The sequence below is a fragment of the Lepus europaeus genome, chromosome 10, assembly GCF_033115175.1.
Source record: "Lepus europaeus isolate LE1 chromosome 10, mLepTim1.pri, whole genome shotgun sequence".
Lineage (NCBI taxonomy): Eukaryota > Metazoa > Chordata > Mammalia > Lagomorpha > Leporidae > Lepus > Lepus europaeus.
Genome location: NC_084836.1, coordinates 102,745,596 through 102,762,057, shown reverse-complemented (window position 1 = coordinate 102,762,057; position 16,462 = coordinate 102,745,596). Strand labels below are relative to the sequence as shown.

The 16,462-nt window shown below is 47.7% G+C and overlaps 1 protein-coding gene across 1 annotated transcript in view; it reads left to right on the top strand.

Moving 5' to 3' along the window:
- The window catches only part of EDEM2 (ER degradation enhancing alpha-mannosidase like protein 2), a 32,141-nt gene extending 17,953 nt beyond the window's left edge, over window positions 1-14,188 (top strand). Inside the window, exons 8-11 of the mRNA XM_062204092.1 lie at window positions 1,612-1,736; window positions 7,624-7,768; window positions 9,838-9,959; window positions 13,622-14,188. Of these exons, the coding sequence (XP_062060076.1) occupies window positions 1,612-1,736; window positions 7,624-7,768; window positions 9,838-9,959; window positions 13,622-14,122 (893 nt within the window). The 3' untranslated portion in view covers window positions 14,123-14,188. The remainder of the gene's footprint in view (window positions 1-1,611; window positions 1,737-7,623; window positions 7,769-9,837; window positions 9,960-13,621) is intronic.
- The last annotated feature ends 2,274 nt before the right edge of the window (window positions 14,189-16,462 follow it).

Genomic DNA, 16,462 nt, shown 5'->3' with positions numbered 1-16,462 from the left:
GAGAGAGAGGTCTTCCATCCAATGGTTCACTCCCCAAATGGCTGTAATGGCCAGAGCTGCGCCAATCCGAAGCCAGGAGCCAAGAGCTTCTTCCGGGTCTCCTGTGTGGGTGCTGGGGCCCAAGGACTTGAGCCATCTTCTACTGCTTTCCCAGGCCACAGCAGAGAGCTGGATCGGAAGAGGAGCAGCCGGGTCTTGAACCGGCACCCATATGGGATGCTGGTGCTTCAGGCCAGGATATTAACCCGCTGTGCCACAGTGCCGACCCCTTATTTATAAACTTTAGATTGCTCCCAAGTGCCCACAGAATCATTTCAGAATACTAAATCTGCATTTAAAGCCACTGTGGACTTATACTGCCCACTTAATGCTCACAATACCTTTTTTTGCTTTCTTGCAAAATTTGGCTGAATGATGCTGTATTCTCTGAACATGACTCCTAATCATTGCATGTGGTATTTCTTTTATTTAGAATACCCTTTTCTTTTGACATTATGGGTCCAAATTCTCTTACCCTTCAAATCCTAGCTTAAACATCACCTTGCCCAGGAAATAATTTGATCCTTCCTCAGAGTTTAAAACTGTAGGCATCTTTCCAGTGATTAGTTGTCATCAGTAGTTACAGCTGCAATGGTTGGGTACAGAATCCATGCCCTATTCTTCTGTGTATTCCCTCTAACCATTTTCGAGAGGAAGATGATAAATGGAAAAATATAGGAAATATTTATATTGAAAAATAGAAAATATATTAGCATATCGCAGATGACAGTAAATTTTAAAAGCACAGAAGAAAAGCAGTGGAAAGTCTTGAGCCTGTTGATGCCTGTTGAATAAGGACAGCTTAGCCTCCAGGCCCTCAGACACTAATGCTAAGGATTTTGAGGAATTGTTGGACACCTAACAATAATTATTATGGCTACTACTCATGTATTCTGCAGATACTTGCTGGGGACTATTGATGTGCCAAGCACTGCGCCAGACTCTGAACATGAACTATTTCATTTAATCTTGTGATGCTGCCTCAGATCGTCTTACTTATTTCAATGTGCATTTGGTACTTTGTTCATTCAGATGATATTTATAATTTATTATGCGCTGTCCCAGGGTTGGGGATTCTACAGTGAACAAAACACAGCCCCAGCCCTCCCAGGCCTCCCAATCCTCGTGGTTTTACGGTCTAAGTCAGAGATGTAAGGTCACGTTCCCACTGGCATGTAAGCTCCACGAGGGCCGGACTTTGGTTTACGACCTCCCAGGTGCGTGCCATCCAGGAGGTGCTCAGTGAATACCTATTTCGTGAGTAAATTACTGAACAATACTGTGAGATACATGACATTGGTTTCCCCATTTTATAGATAGTAAGACTGAGGCTTGGGATGGAACCCTTGCCCAAGGTCACAGCTAGCAGGTGATAAAGCTCGAGCCAGAGGTTTAACTGTGGGTCCCATGCCCTGTACCCCTTTCTAGTCTGCTTGCCTTCTTGCATCCCAACCTGCTTTGAGGCTAGGCTATCAGAGGATTTATCACACGAGTAACTCCATGCTTTTGTTGCCAGGGGCAGCCGGTGACTCTCTAATCTCTCACATGCCTGTTATCTGATCTGCCCTGTAGAGTACAACAAAGCCATTCGGAACTACACCCGCTTCGACGACTGGTACCTGTGGGTGCAGATGTACAAGGGGACAGTCTCCATGCCAGTCTTCCAGTCCCTGGAGGCCTACTGGCCCGGTCTTCAGGTAGGAATGATCAAAACACATAGTCGTTTTTCTGTGGAACTGACATAGACGCTCATTCTGTCATACAAGTCAAATAAGATACTTTCGTTACTTGCGCTATTTTTTTTAAATGAGTTTTCCAAGGGGACCATAAAGCATCAGGAAGTGAACTTCTGACTTTCTATGAATGTTATTTCACTTCTGGTAAACAGAGTCTTTCCAGGCTGGGCGTGAGAAGCCTCTGAGAATAGCTATTTCTCTGCTGGGCATTTTTGTCCAATCTGTCCATTGACAGTGGGCCTGGGGAGGGTGGGAAAGCAGCTGCAGCTGCTCCAGCCACTGTCATGGTTTTTTCTTTCTTTCTTTTTTCTTTTCTTTCTTTTTTTTTTTTTTTTTTTTTTTTGACAGGCAGAGTGGACAGTGAGAGAGAGAGACAGAAAGAAAGGTCTTCCTTTTTGCCGTTGGTTCACCCTCCAATGGCCGCTGCGGCTGGCGCGCTGTGGCTGGCGTATCTCGCGCGATCAGGAGCCAGGTGCTTCTCCTGGTCTCCCATGGGGTGCAGGGCCCAAGCACTTGGGCCATCCTCCACTGCACTCCCTGGCCACAGCAGAGGGCTGGCCTGGAAGAGGGGCAACCGGGACAGAATCCGGTGCCCTGACCTCCGCAAGGTGGAGGATTAGCCTATTGAGCCGAGCGCCGGCCGGTTTTTTCTTAATGGTCTGACAGACCTGTGACTGGAAGTATGGATCTTAGCGTTCTAGGTATAGCACACTACTTCATGCACTAAAATGTGAAAAGTCTTAAACCTATACTCTCTCTTTCTTTCTTTTTTTTTTTTTTTTATTTTAATTCACAAGCTTTTATTGGGATTCCGCTCCCGGTGAGGTTCCCTGGTCCCAAACAGAGCGGGGGCCAGGGAAGTCACGTGTCAGAGATTGGGAGGGCTCCTTTTATAGATTCAGGGCATGGGGGTTAAAGGTTGAGGTGGGTCTGTCTGATCCTCATTGGTTGACCTTTAGGCACCCGTGGGGACCTTGACAAGGACTTTTCTTCCCCTGAAGTGCGGGTAGGGACTCTCCATTCCCGGAAGTATAGGCCTTCCCTCCTTGCGGATCCCAAAGCTACCATCCCAACCTTTTGATGATAGGAAAGGGGGCGACAATGAGTCTCTCTGGCTACTTCCTGCTGACTGGGGACGTTGTCTACAGGGGCCTGCTGGGGTATCTTGGGGCTCCGCAGGGACAGGCGTGTATGGATGGAGAAGCATCTGGTTGACTGCCTGGTTGCTGAAGGCCTTGGTTCATTCCATTATCACCTGCTGTAAACACTTACACGGACACTGTAGTATACAAGTCAGGGTAAGAATAGCAGCCAGTGATCCTAAGAGTGGCATTAACCAGGTAGAGAGGATTTTATAGAGGAGAGGAAATGAGGGGGGCTAGTCTCTGGACCCTTGTAAGGACAGTTTGATGGATATGGCTTAAAGCTGATCCCAGCCAAGACTGGGAGAAAGGCCACTCATCTTTTGCAGGTAGAGGGGCTTGTCTGTAGAGAAATTCTGAATAATTATACAACATTAAGTGGAGGAGAGGACCATCAATACGCACAGGTTGGGAGCAGAGCCATTGATGTTAGAGTAGAGGTTATTATTACAAAGGAATGGGACCCAAGTGGCTACACAGGGTCTAGAACAAAGGACAGAGTCATTGTTAGAGGACCCAAGAAAGGTGCTGTCTAAGCCACAACTAAGTTTTCTGATTGAGAAAGCCTATACTCTCAGACTTCCTTCCCAGTCCAGCCCCTATTGTCACTTTTCTAGGTATTTCAAGAAATGTACACATGCATATAATATAGACTTATGTCCTTCTTTTTACTTTACATGGATAATCTTTGGCGTTTTCCCCTTCACTGTATATGCATTTATCTTGGAGATCATTATTTATTGATATACACAGATCAGATTTACTTTTTTAAAAAATGTAATTTTTAAAAATAAAAAAAATTATTTAGGGGCTGGTGCTGTGGCATAGCGGGTTAAGCCACCGCCTGCAGTACTGGCATCCCATATGGGTGCTGGTTCGGATCCTGGCTGTTCCACTTCTGATCCAGCTCCATGCTGATGCACCTGCAAAAGCAGCAGAAGATGACTGAAGCACTTGGTCCCTGCACCCATGTGGGAGACCCGGAAGAAGCTCCTGGCTCCTGGCTTTGGACCCTCCCAGCTCCAGCCATTGCTGCCATTTGCAGAGTGAACCAGTGGATGAAAGATCTTGCTCTCTGTCTCTCCTCTCTCTCTCTCTCTCTGTAGTTCTGCTGTTCAAATAAATAAATAAATCTTTTTAAAAAGTTATTATTTAAAGATTTATTTATTTGAGAGCAGAGACAGAGAGAAAAATGTCAATGAGAGAATCTCCCATATACTGGTTTACTCCCGAGATGCCTGCGGTGGCAGGATGGCCAGAAGCCAGAACCTCAATCTAGGTCTCCCAGGTATGAGGCAGAAACCCAATTACTTGAGCCATCACCACTGCTTTCCAGGATCTGCATTAGCAGGAGCAGAGCCAGGCATTAAATCCAGGTACTCTGATATGTTTATCTTAACTGCTAGGCTAAATCCCCATCCCTTTACACTTTTTAATTAGCATAAAATACTTGTACACCATTGTGTGGCATGGTGTGACATTTGAACACGTGTACACAGCATAAACCAATTTACTAGGCAACCAGCGTCTCCACCTTCCCACCCTTCCTGCATGGTTGGAAGCCTGCAGCTCTTCTCTAGCTCTTGACACAGTCTGTGATTTTTTGAAGAGAAGAGAAAGAGAGAGGTCTTCCATCCACTGGTTCGCTCCCCGGATGGCTGCAATGGCCGGAGTTGGGCTGATCCGAAGCCGGGACCCAAGAACTTCTTCCAGGTCTCCCATGTAGGTGCAGGGGCCCAAGCACTTGTTCATCTTCTACTGCTTTCCCAGGCCATAGCAGAGAGTTGAATCAGAAGTGGAGCAGGGGCCAGCACTGTGGCGTAGCGGGTAAAGCCGCTGCCTTCAGTGCCGGCATCCCATATGGGCGCCGGTTCAAGTCCTGGCTGCTCTACTTCCGATCCAGCTCTCTGCTATGGCCTGGGAAAGCAGTAGAAGCTGGCCCAAGTCCTTGGGCCCCTGCATGCCTTTGGGAGACCTGGAAGAAACTCCTGGCTTCTGGCTTCAGATTGGCGCAGCTCCGGCCATTGTGGCCAATTGGAAAGTGAAACAGCAAATGGAAGACCTCTCTCTCTGCCTCTTCTTTCTCTGTGTAACTCTGACTTTCAAGTAAAATAAATAAATCTTTAAAAAAAAAAAAAAGAAAAGAAGAAGTGGAGCAGCTGGGACTCGAAGCAGCATCCATGTGGGATGCCAGCACTGCAGGCAGGCAGTGGCTTTACCCACTGTTCCACAGTGCCAGCCCCTGTGATATGCTTTTGCGAACTGTGGTTGCCAAAGCCATAGCAGAGAGGTAGATTGGAAGTGGGTCTCAAACCAGTGCCCGTATGGAATGCTAGCATTGGAGGTGGTGGCTTTACTCGCTATGCCACAGCGCCAGCCCCTGTTCATTCATTTTCTCAGCAGATATTTGAATCCCCACTGTGTTCCAATCCTGCCCTCATGAAGTTTATATATGCAGAGACATAAAAAAAATTTACATAGACAAACGCATAAAATAGTACATTGCAATAGGTATGTCCTTTAGACTTGGAATCCAGGGGAGGCCTCTGAGAAGTGGTGACATGTAGGCTAGTTACCTAAAGGGTAAAGAATTAGGGGTGGAGTGTGATGTTCCAGCAGGAGCCAAGTCGTGGGTGAAGGCTCTAGGGGCAGGAAAGAGTGGAGTGGAGTGTTTATCAGAAACAAAAGCAGTGTGGTCACAGTCCAGGGGATGGAAAACTCAGTGAAAGGTCAGCAGTGACCAGACTCTGCAGGCCCTGAGGGCTGTAGGGAGCTGCCTTGGCTACGCTGTACCTGCAGCAAGCCCCGGAAGTCTGGTGGGGGTGTAGGATGGGCACGGTGCTGCTGTGGTGAGGATGGAGTAGCGGGGGACAAGAGGGGACCATGGGACCAACAAGTAGTCCTTTGAGATCGTCCTGGATGTTGGTGGCCAGATGGTGGCTCTGTAGATAAAGAGAAGTAACTAATGTTTTGGAGATGGAATTAGCAGGAGTAGCTGATGGAATTAATGTGGATATGAGGGAGAAGGGAGGAGCCAAGGATGACTACCAGATTTCCTGCCAGGCAACTTAGTGTCACTTCCTATGAAGGGATGGAGGCAAGAGTATGGAGGCAACTTTGTGGGAAAGTGAAGGGACCAAGAATTTTTTGGGAGGAATGTCAAGTTTGTTCTGTCCTTGAGATATTCAGTAGAGATGTCAAGGTCAGTTGTTTCCCTGTGAGCTTATATTAATAATAATTTATTACAGTAGCTAATAAAGTTATAAATATCCTCTGACCCAGAAGTCCCAATTATGGAAATTTATCTTACAGATACAATTTACATATGTTTAAAGTGACATATATACCAAAGGTATTTGTTGCAGCATTGGTTGGTACTGCAAATAGTAAAAGATTGGAGCCAAGCCAAACAGCTATTAATAGGGAACTGACTCATTTTTGGGCCAAGCAGTAGAATACTATGCAAGTATAAAAATAGGAGGAGGAAACTCTCTTACTACTTATATGGCAAAAATCAGAATATTTTGTTAAATGAATAAAGAAAAACACAGCAATTTATTTAATAGACTATTTATAGTGTAGAGAATGTAATAAATGCTCATTTGCTATGTTTGCATAAAGAAACTCTGGAAGGTTATATGACAAACTAATAAAAATAGTTATTTATTAGGGGTGTGAGACTTGGTGCCTTCAACTTTTTCCCTATTCTTAGAATTTTTTTAAAGATTTATTTACTTATTTGAAAGGCAGAGTTACAGAGAGGGAAAAGGCAGAGGCAGAGAGAAAGAAAGAAATATCTTTCATATGGTTCACTCCACAAATGGTCACAATGGCTGGAGCTGGGCCAGTCTGAAGCCAGGAGCCAGGAGCTTCATCTGGGTCTCCCACATGGGTGCAGGGAACCAGTCACTTGGGCCATCCTCCGCTGCTTTCCCAGGTGCATTATTAGGGAGCTGGATCAGAAGTAGAGCAGCCGGGGCTCAAACGGGTGCCCATATAGGATGTCAGCACTGCAGGTGGCACTTTTACCCACAATGCCACCAGCCCCTGTTCTTAGAATTTTGAACCAGCTGGCTGAATTCTAGAACTATTTTTATTATTATTATTATTTGACAGGTAGAGTTATAGACAGTGAGAGAGGCAGAGAAAGGTCTTCCTTCCGTTGGTTCACCCCCCAAATGGCTGCTACGGCCGGAACTGCTCCAATCCGAAGTCAGGAGCCAGGTGCTTCCTCCCTGTCTCCCATGCAGGTGGAGGGGCCCAAGCACCTGGGCCATCCTCCACTGCCTTCCCAGGCCACAGCAAAGAGCTGGACTGGAAGAGGAGCTGCTGGGACTAGAACCCGGCGCCCATATGGGATGCTGTCGCCGCAGGCAGAGGATTAACGAAGTGAGCCACAGCACCAGCCCCTCAAGAACTAACATTGACCGTGAAAATCCAGGGACTTAGTGTACAATCTCTTCCTCCCATGCCTCCCAACTCTGTGTGAGGGAGGTGTTGTATTTTACATCTCATGCATGAGGCTCGGGGAAGTGAGTGTCTAGCTCGAGGCCACACAGGGAGGGAACAGCAGACTTGGGTTTGATGAAAGTCCTTTTGGCTGCAGAAGCTTGGCTTTGTCTTCTCCCTGAGGTTGTATGTGGGGTGTTGTCTGTGGGTTTCTCTGTCTGACATCTGCCTGCCTGACAGCCCCATCTCTCCCACAGAGCCTCATTGGGGATATTGACAATGCCATGAGGACCTTCCTCAACTACTACACTGTATGGAAGCAATTTGGGGGGCTCCCAGAGTTCTACAACATTCCTCAGGGGTACACCGTGGAGAAGCGAGAGGGCTACCCACTTCGGCCTGGTAAGCAGCATCTCTGACTCCTCCCAGCCTGCACCCTCTGGTTCCTCAAACCCTAAACCCTCCCATCCCTGCGAGGAAGCGCCACACTTCAGAGTGCTCCAAGTCTTTTTTTTTTTTTTTTTTTTTCTGTCTGATCCTTTCAGTGGCTCTGGATGATTTTCCTACAGGGAATTGTTTACCCATTTGTTTTCAGATGTGGAACTGAGTCCTCGTGGGGAGAAAGGACTTCCCCAGGGCTGTCAAGTGTAGCAGCGGGACTGGCTCCCAGGCCTCCTGATGCAATCACATGTTCTTTCAAGCCTGGGAAGTGAGTGAGAAGAGAAAACCCAGGTCAACTCCTTTTGAGCTCCTGCAGTCAGGATTTCCAGAACTGTGGGCAAATTTCCTAAGGCACTGGGGGCTCAGATTAAGTTACACTTGTACAGAACGGAGCCTTCGAGCATTGGGACGGACCTTAGAATCCTCTAGTCTCGTCCACTTCCACGTTTGCAGCTCAGAATCAAGGAAGGGACCCACACACTAGACACTGTCTTAATTTCCTTTTCAGCTCTATGTCCTCTGATTCACTGCAGGGAAGTTAAGAGTTGTGTGGAGGGGGAGGGGAGGGGACAGAGGAAGGAAGCATAATCAGCACACACCATCACCCCGTCCCCAAATAGGTGCACTGCCCATGTCTTAGGTGCTTCCCGCCCTCCCACCTGAGTTGCCCTTAGGCTGTGAGATGGGCCTTGCTGGTAACTTCTGTCTCTTCTGCCTTCCGCTGCCCCATTTCCTTCCTCCTCTCTCCCAGTGATTATTGTAGGAACTTGGCAGGGGGGGGGGGGGGGGGACAGAAGAAGGGGTAAAACAGCAGTTGCAAAGAGCAAGTTAGTCCCTGCGGATTCCTTCGAGACTGCTGTTCCTGGTGTTACTCACGCCTTTGTTCTCCTGACATTTATTTATTTTATTAATTTATTTTTTTAAAGAGAAACCTCCCAGAAGGTACCAGTTATATCGGTGCTACCAACAGATAAATGAAGATCAGAATTTGGGATTCAATGTAACATATAATTGTGCAGTCTCAAGGTTGGAGGGAACCTAAGGGTCTTCCCACAGAAATTCTCCAGGAGTAGGCCTGTCACATAGTTATCCAGCCTTGGCCCCATTACCACCGGCGACAGGGAGCTTGCTGCTTACAGAGGCAGCCTGTTCCACCTGCAGGCCAGACTGGCAGGAAGGCGTTAGTGGAGGTGTGCTTAGTCCAGTCACCTTTCCTGCCCCCAAACAACAACAAGTGGGAGATAAGTCACTGCTGCATAACTAGATTAGCTCAATAGAGAAGTCTCCTGGGCTGTAGCTTCCACCTACATGGCTCTCCGGGTGTGTGTGTGTGTGTGTGTGTGTCAAATCTTTCTTTTCCATAGCAATTCTCTTCTGGGCCCACTCCTGTTTGCTAACACTCAGCTCAAGTTAGGGCCCAGGTCTCAACATGAAATTCAGTTTTGTGGTATAGAATAGGGCAAGACTATCATCTCCTGCTGGGCGAGTGAACTGATGACTGCACCTTTGTTAAATTCAAGATTGACTCTTGAATATCTTAACCTTTATCTTTGTCCATCCCATCTCAGAACAAACATAGTAGTGTAATTAAGACAGAAATGGAGTTCTGCATCCTGGTCTGAGCGTATAGGCTCTCCTTGGTGTCCTTAATTGCACTAGCTTCTGGGAGTAGCTGTTAGTCCAGGAAACTATGAGCTTGGCCAACGGTTGGGATTCTGTTACCGAGGAGGAAGGAAGGGATATATACTGGGAAACAGGTAGCGGCCTCTGCCGCCTTCTCCATCCTAGGGCCTGCTGCCTTTGTCTCTCTTGGGTTAGGAGTCATGGTCTGCCTTCAGGCTGGTCTCTGCTGCGCTTCTGGCTTTGGGCATATTGGTTCTGGAAACTTGGTGTTGAGTGAGATAACCCATATTCTCCTAATTGGGGCCCAGTCGACAAGTTATAGAGGGGAGAAGTCCCTTGCCACCTGAAGTGGATCCCCAGCCAGCTGCTGAGCTGTGGATGATGAAGGTCTCCTTTTGCCTTTGCAGAACTCATCGAGAGTGCTATGTACCTCTACCGTGCCACGGGGGATCCCATCCTGTTAGAACTTGGAAGAGATGCTGTGGAATCCATTGAAAAAATCAGCAAGGTGGAGTGTGGATTTGCCACAGTAAGTGTTTCCAGGGACACCAAAATTGGGAAGTGTCTCCCTTGGTAGCCTGAGCCTCTGTAAGGGTGGAGCTCTGGGAGTTCTGGAATTGTAGCACTAGAGGAGATATAAGTTAGATGTAGTGCCCTAGGCTGGCGCCGTGGCTCAATAGGCTAATCCTCCACCTTGCAGCGCCGGCACACCGGGTTCTAGTCCCGGTTGGGGTGCCGGATTCTGTCCTGGTTGCCCCTCTTCCAGGCCAGCTCTCTGCTGTGGCCAGGGAGTGCAGGGGAGGATGGCCCAAGTCCTTGGGCCCTGCACCCACATGGGAGACCAGGAGAAGCACCTGGCTCCTGGCTTTGGATCAGCGCGGTGCGCCGGCCGCAGCGTGCCAGACGTGGCGGCCATTGGAGGGTGAACCAATGGCAAAAGGAAGACCTTTCTCTCTGTCTCTCTCACTATCCACTCTGCCTGTCAAAAAAAAAAAAAAAAAAGCCTGAAAGAAAATACTCCAAAAAGCCTAGTGTTTGTGTTAAGGTACAGGATGTAAAAAAAAAAACTTCTTTTATAAAATTTTGTAATGTGCTTATATCCTATAAGTAAGTATAGATCCATAAATATATATATATATATGTATATATATAAAGATTTAGTTTATTTATTTGAAAGGCAGAGTTACAAAGAGAGAGACAGAAAGAGATTGTCCATCTGCCAATTCACTCCTCAAATGGCTGTGACGACCAGGGCTGGGCCAGGCTGAAGCTAGGAGTCAGGAGAGCTTCTTCCAGGTTGTTGTAGGGGCCCAAGCCCTGGGCATCTGCTGCTTTCCCAGGTGCATTAGCAGTGAGCTGGATCAGAAGTGGAGCAGCCGGGACTTGAACTGAACTGGCACTCAAATGGGATGCTGGCGCTGCAGGAGGTGGCTTCCCTCACTATGCCATAATACCAGCCCTATCCATATATTTTTTTTAATTGTATTTTTTTTTATTTGAAAGACACATAGAGCAAGAGAGTCAGAGTCAGAGAGACAGATCTCTCATCCACTGATTCACTCTCCAGGTATACACAGTAGTCAGGGTTGGGCCAGGCCAATGCTGGGAGCCAGGAACTCAGTACAGGTCTCCATATGGCTGTGGCCTCCCAGGGTGCACATTAGCAAGAGGCTGGAATTGGGAAAGGAGTTAGGACTTGAACCCAGGTATTCCAGATAGGGGGTGCAGGTGTCCCAAAAGCATCTTAACCAGTATGCCAAAAGCCCTCCCTGGATCCGTATTTTTAAAGAGAAGACCTATATGCATGGGGAAGAAATAAAGCAGTGATATGCTTTGCTTTCTTTCTTTCTTTCTTTTTTTTTTTTTTTTAAGATTTATTTATTTATTTGAAAGGCAGAGTTATAGAGAGGCAGAAGCACAGAGGCAGAGAGAGAGATCTTCTATCTGCTGGTTCACTCCTCAAATGGCTGCAGTGGCCAGAGCTGGGCTGATCAAAAGCTAGGAGACGGAAGCTTCTTCTAGGTCTCCCATACTGGTGCCAGAGCCCAAGAACTTGGGCCATCTTCTATTGCTTTCCCAGGCCATAGATGCTTTGCTTTCCAACATGTGGTATTCTGCGACATGCTGAAGTGATAAATCCCCTGAGGCCTTCTTAGGAATGCTGGACTTATTTCCTGAAAATGAAGCCCTTTGGAGGTTCTCCAAGGTGAATGGTGGGAACATGTGACCTTTGTCAAACAGAGCAAGAGAATAGTAAATCTTGGCACATCAAGTCCATATTTGAGTCACATTTTTTGTGTCAGATAAATATCCACTGAGAATTAGTTTTCTTTAAATGTATTGCTTATTCTGAGAAGCTAAATTAAATGTTTGCAGCAAGTAATCTTTCTCATCTATGCCTATAAACCAGTTCAAATTTCTGTATAAGACCCCGTTTGAGTCATTTACAATAGCAAAAACCCTGCAACTTGTTGATACCCGTCAAGGGAGGATTGTCTCAGTAAATAATACATTTATTTTCATTTGTTTGAAAGGCAGAGAGAGCGCGCGCTTCCATCTGCTGGTTCATTCCCCAAATGCCCACAACAGCCAGGGCTGGGCCAGGCCAAAGCCAGGAACTCAGTCCAGGTCTCCCATGTGGGTGGCAGGGACCCAGATACTTGAGCCATCACCTGCTGCCTCCAAGAGTCCACATTAACAGGAAGCTGGAGTCAGAGACTTGAACTCTGACGTGGGATGCAGGCGTCACAAGTGACATCTTAATTGCAATGCCATCCTTTAAAGAAGTGATTAGGTCTGTGTTTATATTCACAGAAGGGTGGGATGATTGTTGTGTCACGTAAGATCAGGGGAAACCTTACTGATGAAGTGAATGAAGTGGAGGGGTGGACTCCAGGGCTGTCTGGAAGAGGAATGCTCAGGCTGAGAGGACAAATCAGAGGAGCCGAGCCAGGAGCGTGTGTGCTTACTCCCAGATTGGAAAGGCCACACAGCTAGAGCTGCAAGAGCAGGATTAGAGTGGTGAGGTCCGGAGGGAGCAGGAGTCAGATCATGAAATAGTGGGAAGCCCACAGGAAGGACTTGGGTGTTTTTAGCCTTTGTGAAGTGGACCGTCAACAGAGGGGTTTGAGTTGAAGAGTGATGAGTAAGACTTAGTTTTTTTTTTTTTTTCTTTTAAAGATTTTATTTATTTATTTGAAAGAGTTATAGAGGGAGAGGGAGAGACAGAGTGGGAGAGAGAGAGAGAGATCTTCCATCTTCTGGTTCACTCCCCAGATGACTGCAATGGCCAGGGCTGAGCCAGGCTGAAGTCAGGTGCCAGAAGCTTCATCTGGGTGTCCACGTGGGTGGCAGGGGCCCGAACACTTGTGCCATCTTGTGCTGCTTTTCCCATGCCTTTAGCAGGGAGCTGGATCGGAAATGGAGTAGCTGAGATTTGAACCAGCACCTCTATGGGATATTGGTGTTGCAAGCAGTGGCTTTACCCACTACACCACAACACCAGCTACAGACTTACTTTTTAAAATATTTATTTACTGGGACTGGCGTTGTGGTGCAGCAGTTAAGCCACTGCCTGCAACACCTGCATCCCATCGTGCGCTGGCTTAGGTCCTGGCTCCTCCACTTCTGATCCAGCTCCTTGCTAATGTCCTGGGAAAGCAGCAGAAGATGGCACAAGTGTTTGGGCCCCTGCTACCCATATGGACACTCCGATGAAACTTCTGGCTGCTGGCTTTGGTCTGGAGGGTTTCCATTCGTTGGTTTATTCCCCAATACCACAGTGAAGCCGAAAGCCAAGAGCCCAATCTGGTCTCCTGCACGGGTAACAAGGACCCAAGTACTTGAGCCATCACCCATTGCCTCCCATGGTGCACATTAGCAGAGAACTGGAACTCATGGTGGAGCCAGGACTTGAACCCAGGCACTCCAATATGGGATGCAAGTGTCCCAAGAGGCATCTTAGCTGCTAGACCGAATGCCTGCTCCAATATTTATGATAGAAATGTACTGTAGGGTAATAACAGAAGCAGCCCAGTAACTGGTATGAGGTAACTGGATGAGAGGTGGTGGCTTGGAAAAGAATGAAGCTCTGAGGAGTGAAGTGATTTGCTGCTCAGTGGCAGAGCAGGGATTTGATCGTCATTACCCACCTGTGCTGCTGTTCTGACTTTGCCTCTTCCCACGTGGCAGATCAAAGATCTTCGAGACCACAAGCTTGACAACCGCATGGAGTCTTTCTTCCTGGCGGAGACTGTGAAATACCTTTACCTTCTGTTTGACCCGACCAACTTCATCCACAACAATGGCTCCACCTTCGATGCTGTGATAACTCCCTATGGGGAGTGCATCCTGGGGGCCGGAGGCTACATCTTCAACACCGAAGCTCACCCCATTGACCCCGCTGCCCTTCACTGTTGCCGGAGGCTGAAAGAAGAGCAGTGGGAAGTGGAGGAGTTGATGAAGGAATTCTACTCTCTCAAACGGAGTAAGTCGAGATTTCAGAAAAAGACAATAAGTTCGGGGCCGTGGGAACCCCCAGCAGGGCCAGGAACTTTGTCCTCACCTGAAAACCAGGACCAGGCACGGGAGAAGAAGCTGGCCAAGCGGAAGATCCCGCTTCTCAGCTGCCCCAGTCAGCCCTTTACCTCCAAGTTGGCGTTACTGGGGCAGGTTTTCTTAGATTCCTCATAACCACTGGATAATTTTTTATTTCTATTTTTCGAGACTAAGCTATAATAATAAATCTGCTTTTGACTATCCTGTTTTGCTTATCATGTTTTTACATATTGAACTGTTTCAGGAGATTTCATTCAAAGAAAGGGTGACAGCTAATAGCAGTTGTGAATTAGTTTATTTTTCTTAGATAGTTGGAGAAACTACTAAACCCAAAGTTAGTCTGCTCCAAAACCCCCAGGAATTGAAGTGGACTCTCCCTTCCTTTCCTGCTGCTTTGGGGGAGGGGACTGTTAAATATGTGTTTCTTTGTGAGTTCTGGCTCCAACCTGTGCTGCTGCTCTTTAGCCTGCTCCTCGGCCCATCTGTCCTTCCAGCCAACAAAGATTTATTAAGCAGTTTCGTGCGCCAGCCACAGCTCAGAGGGTCTGCAAACAGTTTTGGTTCTTGTAGAAACTATATTCTAGCAGAGAGAAACAAACTAGTAAAGATATAAAATAACATTCAAGTAAATTTCGTGAAGAAGATTGGATGCTATGATTGAAAATAATGGAGAAAATTATAATCTTAGGGTAGTTATGGGAACCGTCTCTGAAGAGATGAGTTTTTAGACTTTTAATTATGTAAAATTTTGGGGCCGGCACCGCGGCTCACTTGGTTAATCCTCTGCCTGTGGCGCCCGCATCCCATGTGGGCGCCGGTTCTAGTCCCGGTTGCTCCTCTTCCAGTCCCGCTCTCTGCTGTGGCCCAGGGGTGCGGGGGTGGGGGGGGAAGTGGAAGATGGCCCAAGTGCTTGGGCCCAGGCACCCGCGTGGGAGACCAGGAGGAAGCACCTGGCTCCTGGCTTCAGATCGGTGCAGAGCCGGCCATAGAGGCCATTTGGGGAGTGAACCAACGGAAGGAAGACCTTTCTCTCTGTCTCTCTCTCACTGTTTAACTCTGTCAAAAAAAAAAAAAAAGTAAAATTTTGCATCAACTATAGTGGAAAGAACAAGAGAGTGATGCATTTAGTGTTCATCACCCAACTTCAACAAACCCAGCTTCAAAAATGGCAGACTCGGCCGGCGCCGCGGCTCACTAGGCTAATCCTCCGCCTTGCGGCACCGACACACCAGGTTCTAGTCCTGGTTGGGGCATTGGATTCTGTCCCGGTTGCCCCTCTTCCAGGCCAGCTCTCTGCTGTGGCCCGGGAGTGCAGTGGAGGATGGCCCAAGCCCTTGGGCCCTGCACCTGCATGGGAGACCAGGAGAAGCACCTGGCTCTTGGCTTCGGATCAGCGCGGTGCGCTGGCTGCAGCGGCCATTGGAGGGTGAACCAACGGTAAAGGAAGACCTTTCTCTCTGTCTCTCTCTCTCACTGTCCACTCTGCCTGTCAAAAATAAAAAAAAATAAAATAAAATAAAAAATGGCAGACTCAGGGCTGGCCCTGTGGCATAATGGGTTAATGCATATGGGTTATGCAATGCTGCATCGCTTGCTGCAATGCTGGCATCGCATATGGGTGCAGGTTCTATTCGCAGCTGTTCCACTTCTGATCCAGCTCCCTGCTAATGTGCATGGCAAAGCAGGAGAAGAAGATCCAGCTTCAGTCTGGCCCAGCCCTAGCCATTGCAGCCATTTGGGCAATGAGCCATCAGTTGGAAGATCTCTCTCTCTCTCTCTGTCTTTCCATCTCTCTCTGTAACTCTGCCTTTCAAATGAAAAGAAAGAAATATTAAAAAAAAAAAAAAAAAAGATGGCAGACTCATATCTTTTTAAAAAAATGTAGTGGCATCACATCGTTAGATGTGGTTTTTTTTTTTTTTTTTTTTTTTTTTTTTTTTTTTTTTTTAATTTTTGACAGGCAGAGTGGACAGTGAGAGAGAGAGAGACAGAGAGAAAGGTCTTCCTTTGCCGTTGGTTCACCCTCCAATGGCCGCCGCGGTTGGCGCGCTGCGACCGGCGCACCGCGCTGATCCGATGGCAGGAGCCAGGTGCTTCTCCTGGTCTCCCATGGGGTGCAGGGCCCAAGCACTTTGGGCCATCCTCCACTGCACTCCCTGGCCACAGCAGATAGCTGGCCTGGAAGAGGGGCAACCGGGACAGGATCGGTGCCCTGACCGGGACTAGAACCTGGTGTGCCGGCGCCGCAAGGCGGAGGATTAGCCTAGTGAGCCGCGGCGCCGGCCGTAGATGTGTATTTTTTTAAAGATTTTATTTTATTTATTTGAAAGAGCTACAGAGAGAGGTAGAGACCAAGAGAGGTCTTACATCTGTTGGTTCACTCCCCAAATGGCCGCCAACAGCCAGATCTGGGCCCATCTGAAACCAGGAGCTTCTTCCAGGTCTCCCATGTGGTCTACTGTTTTCCTAGGCTAT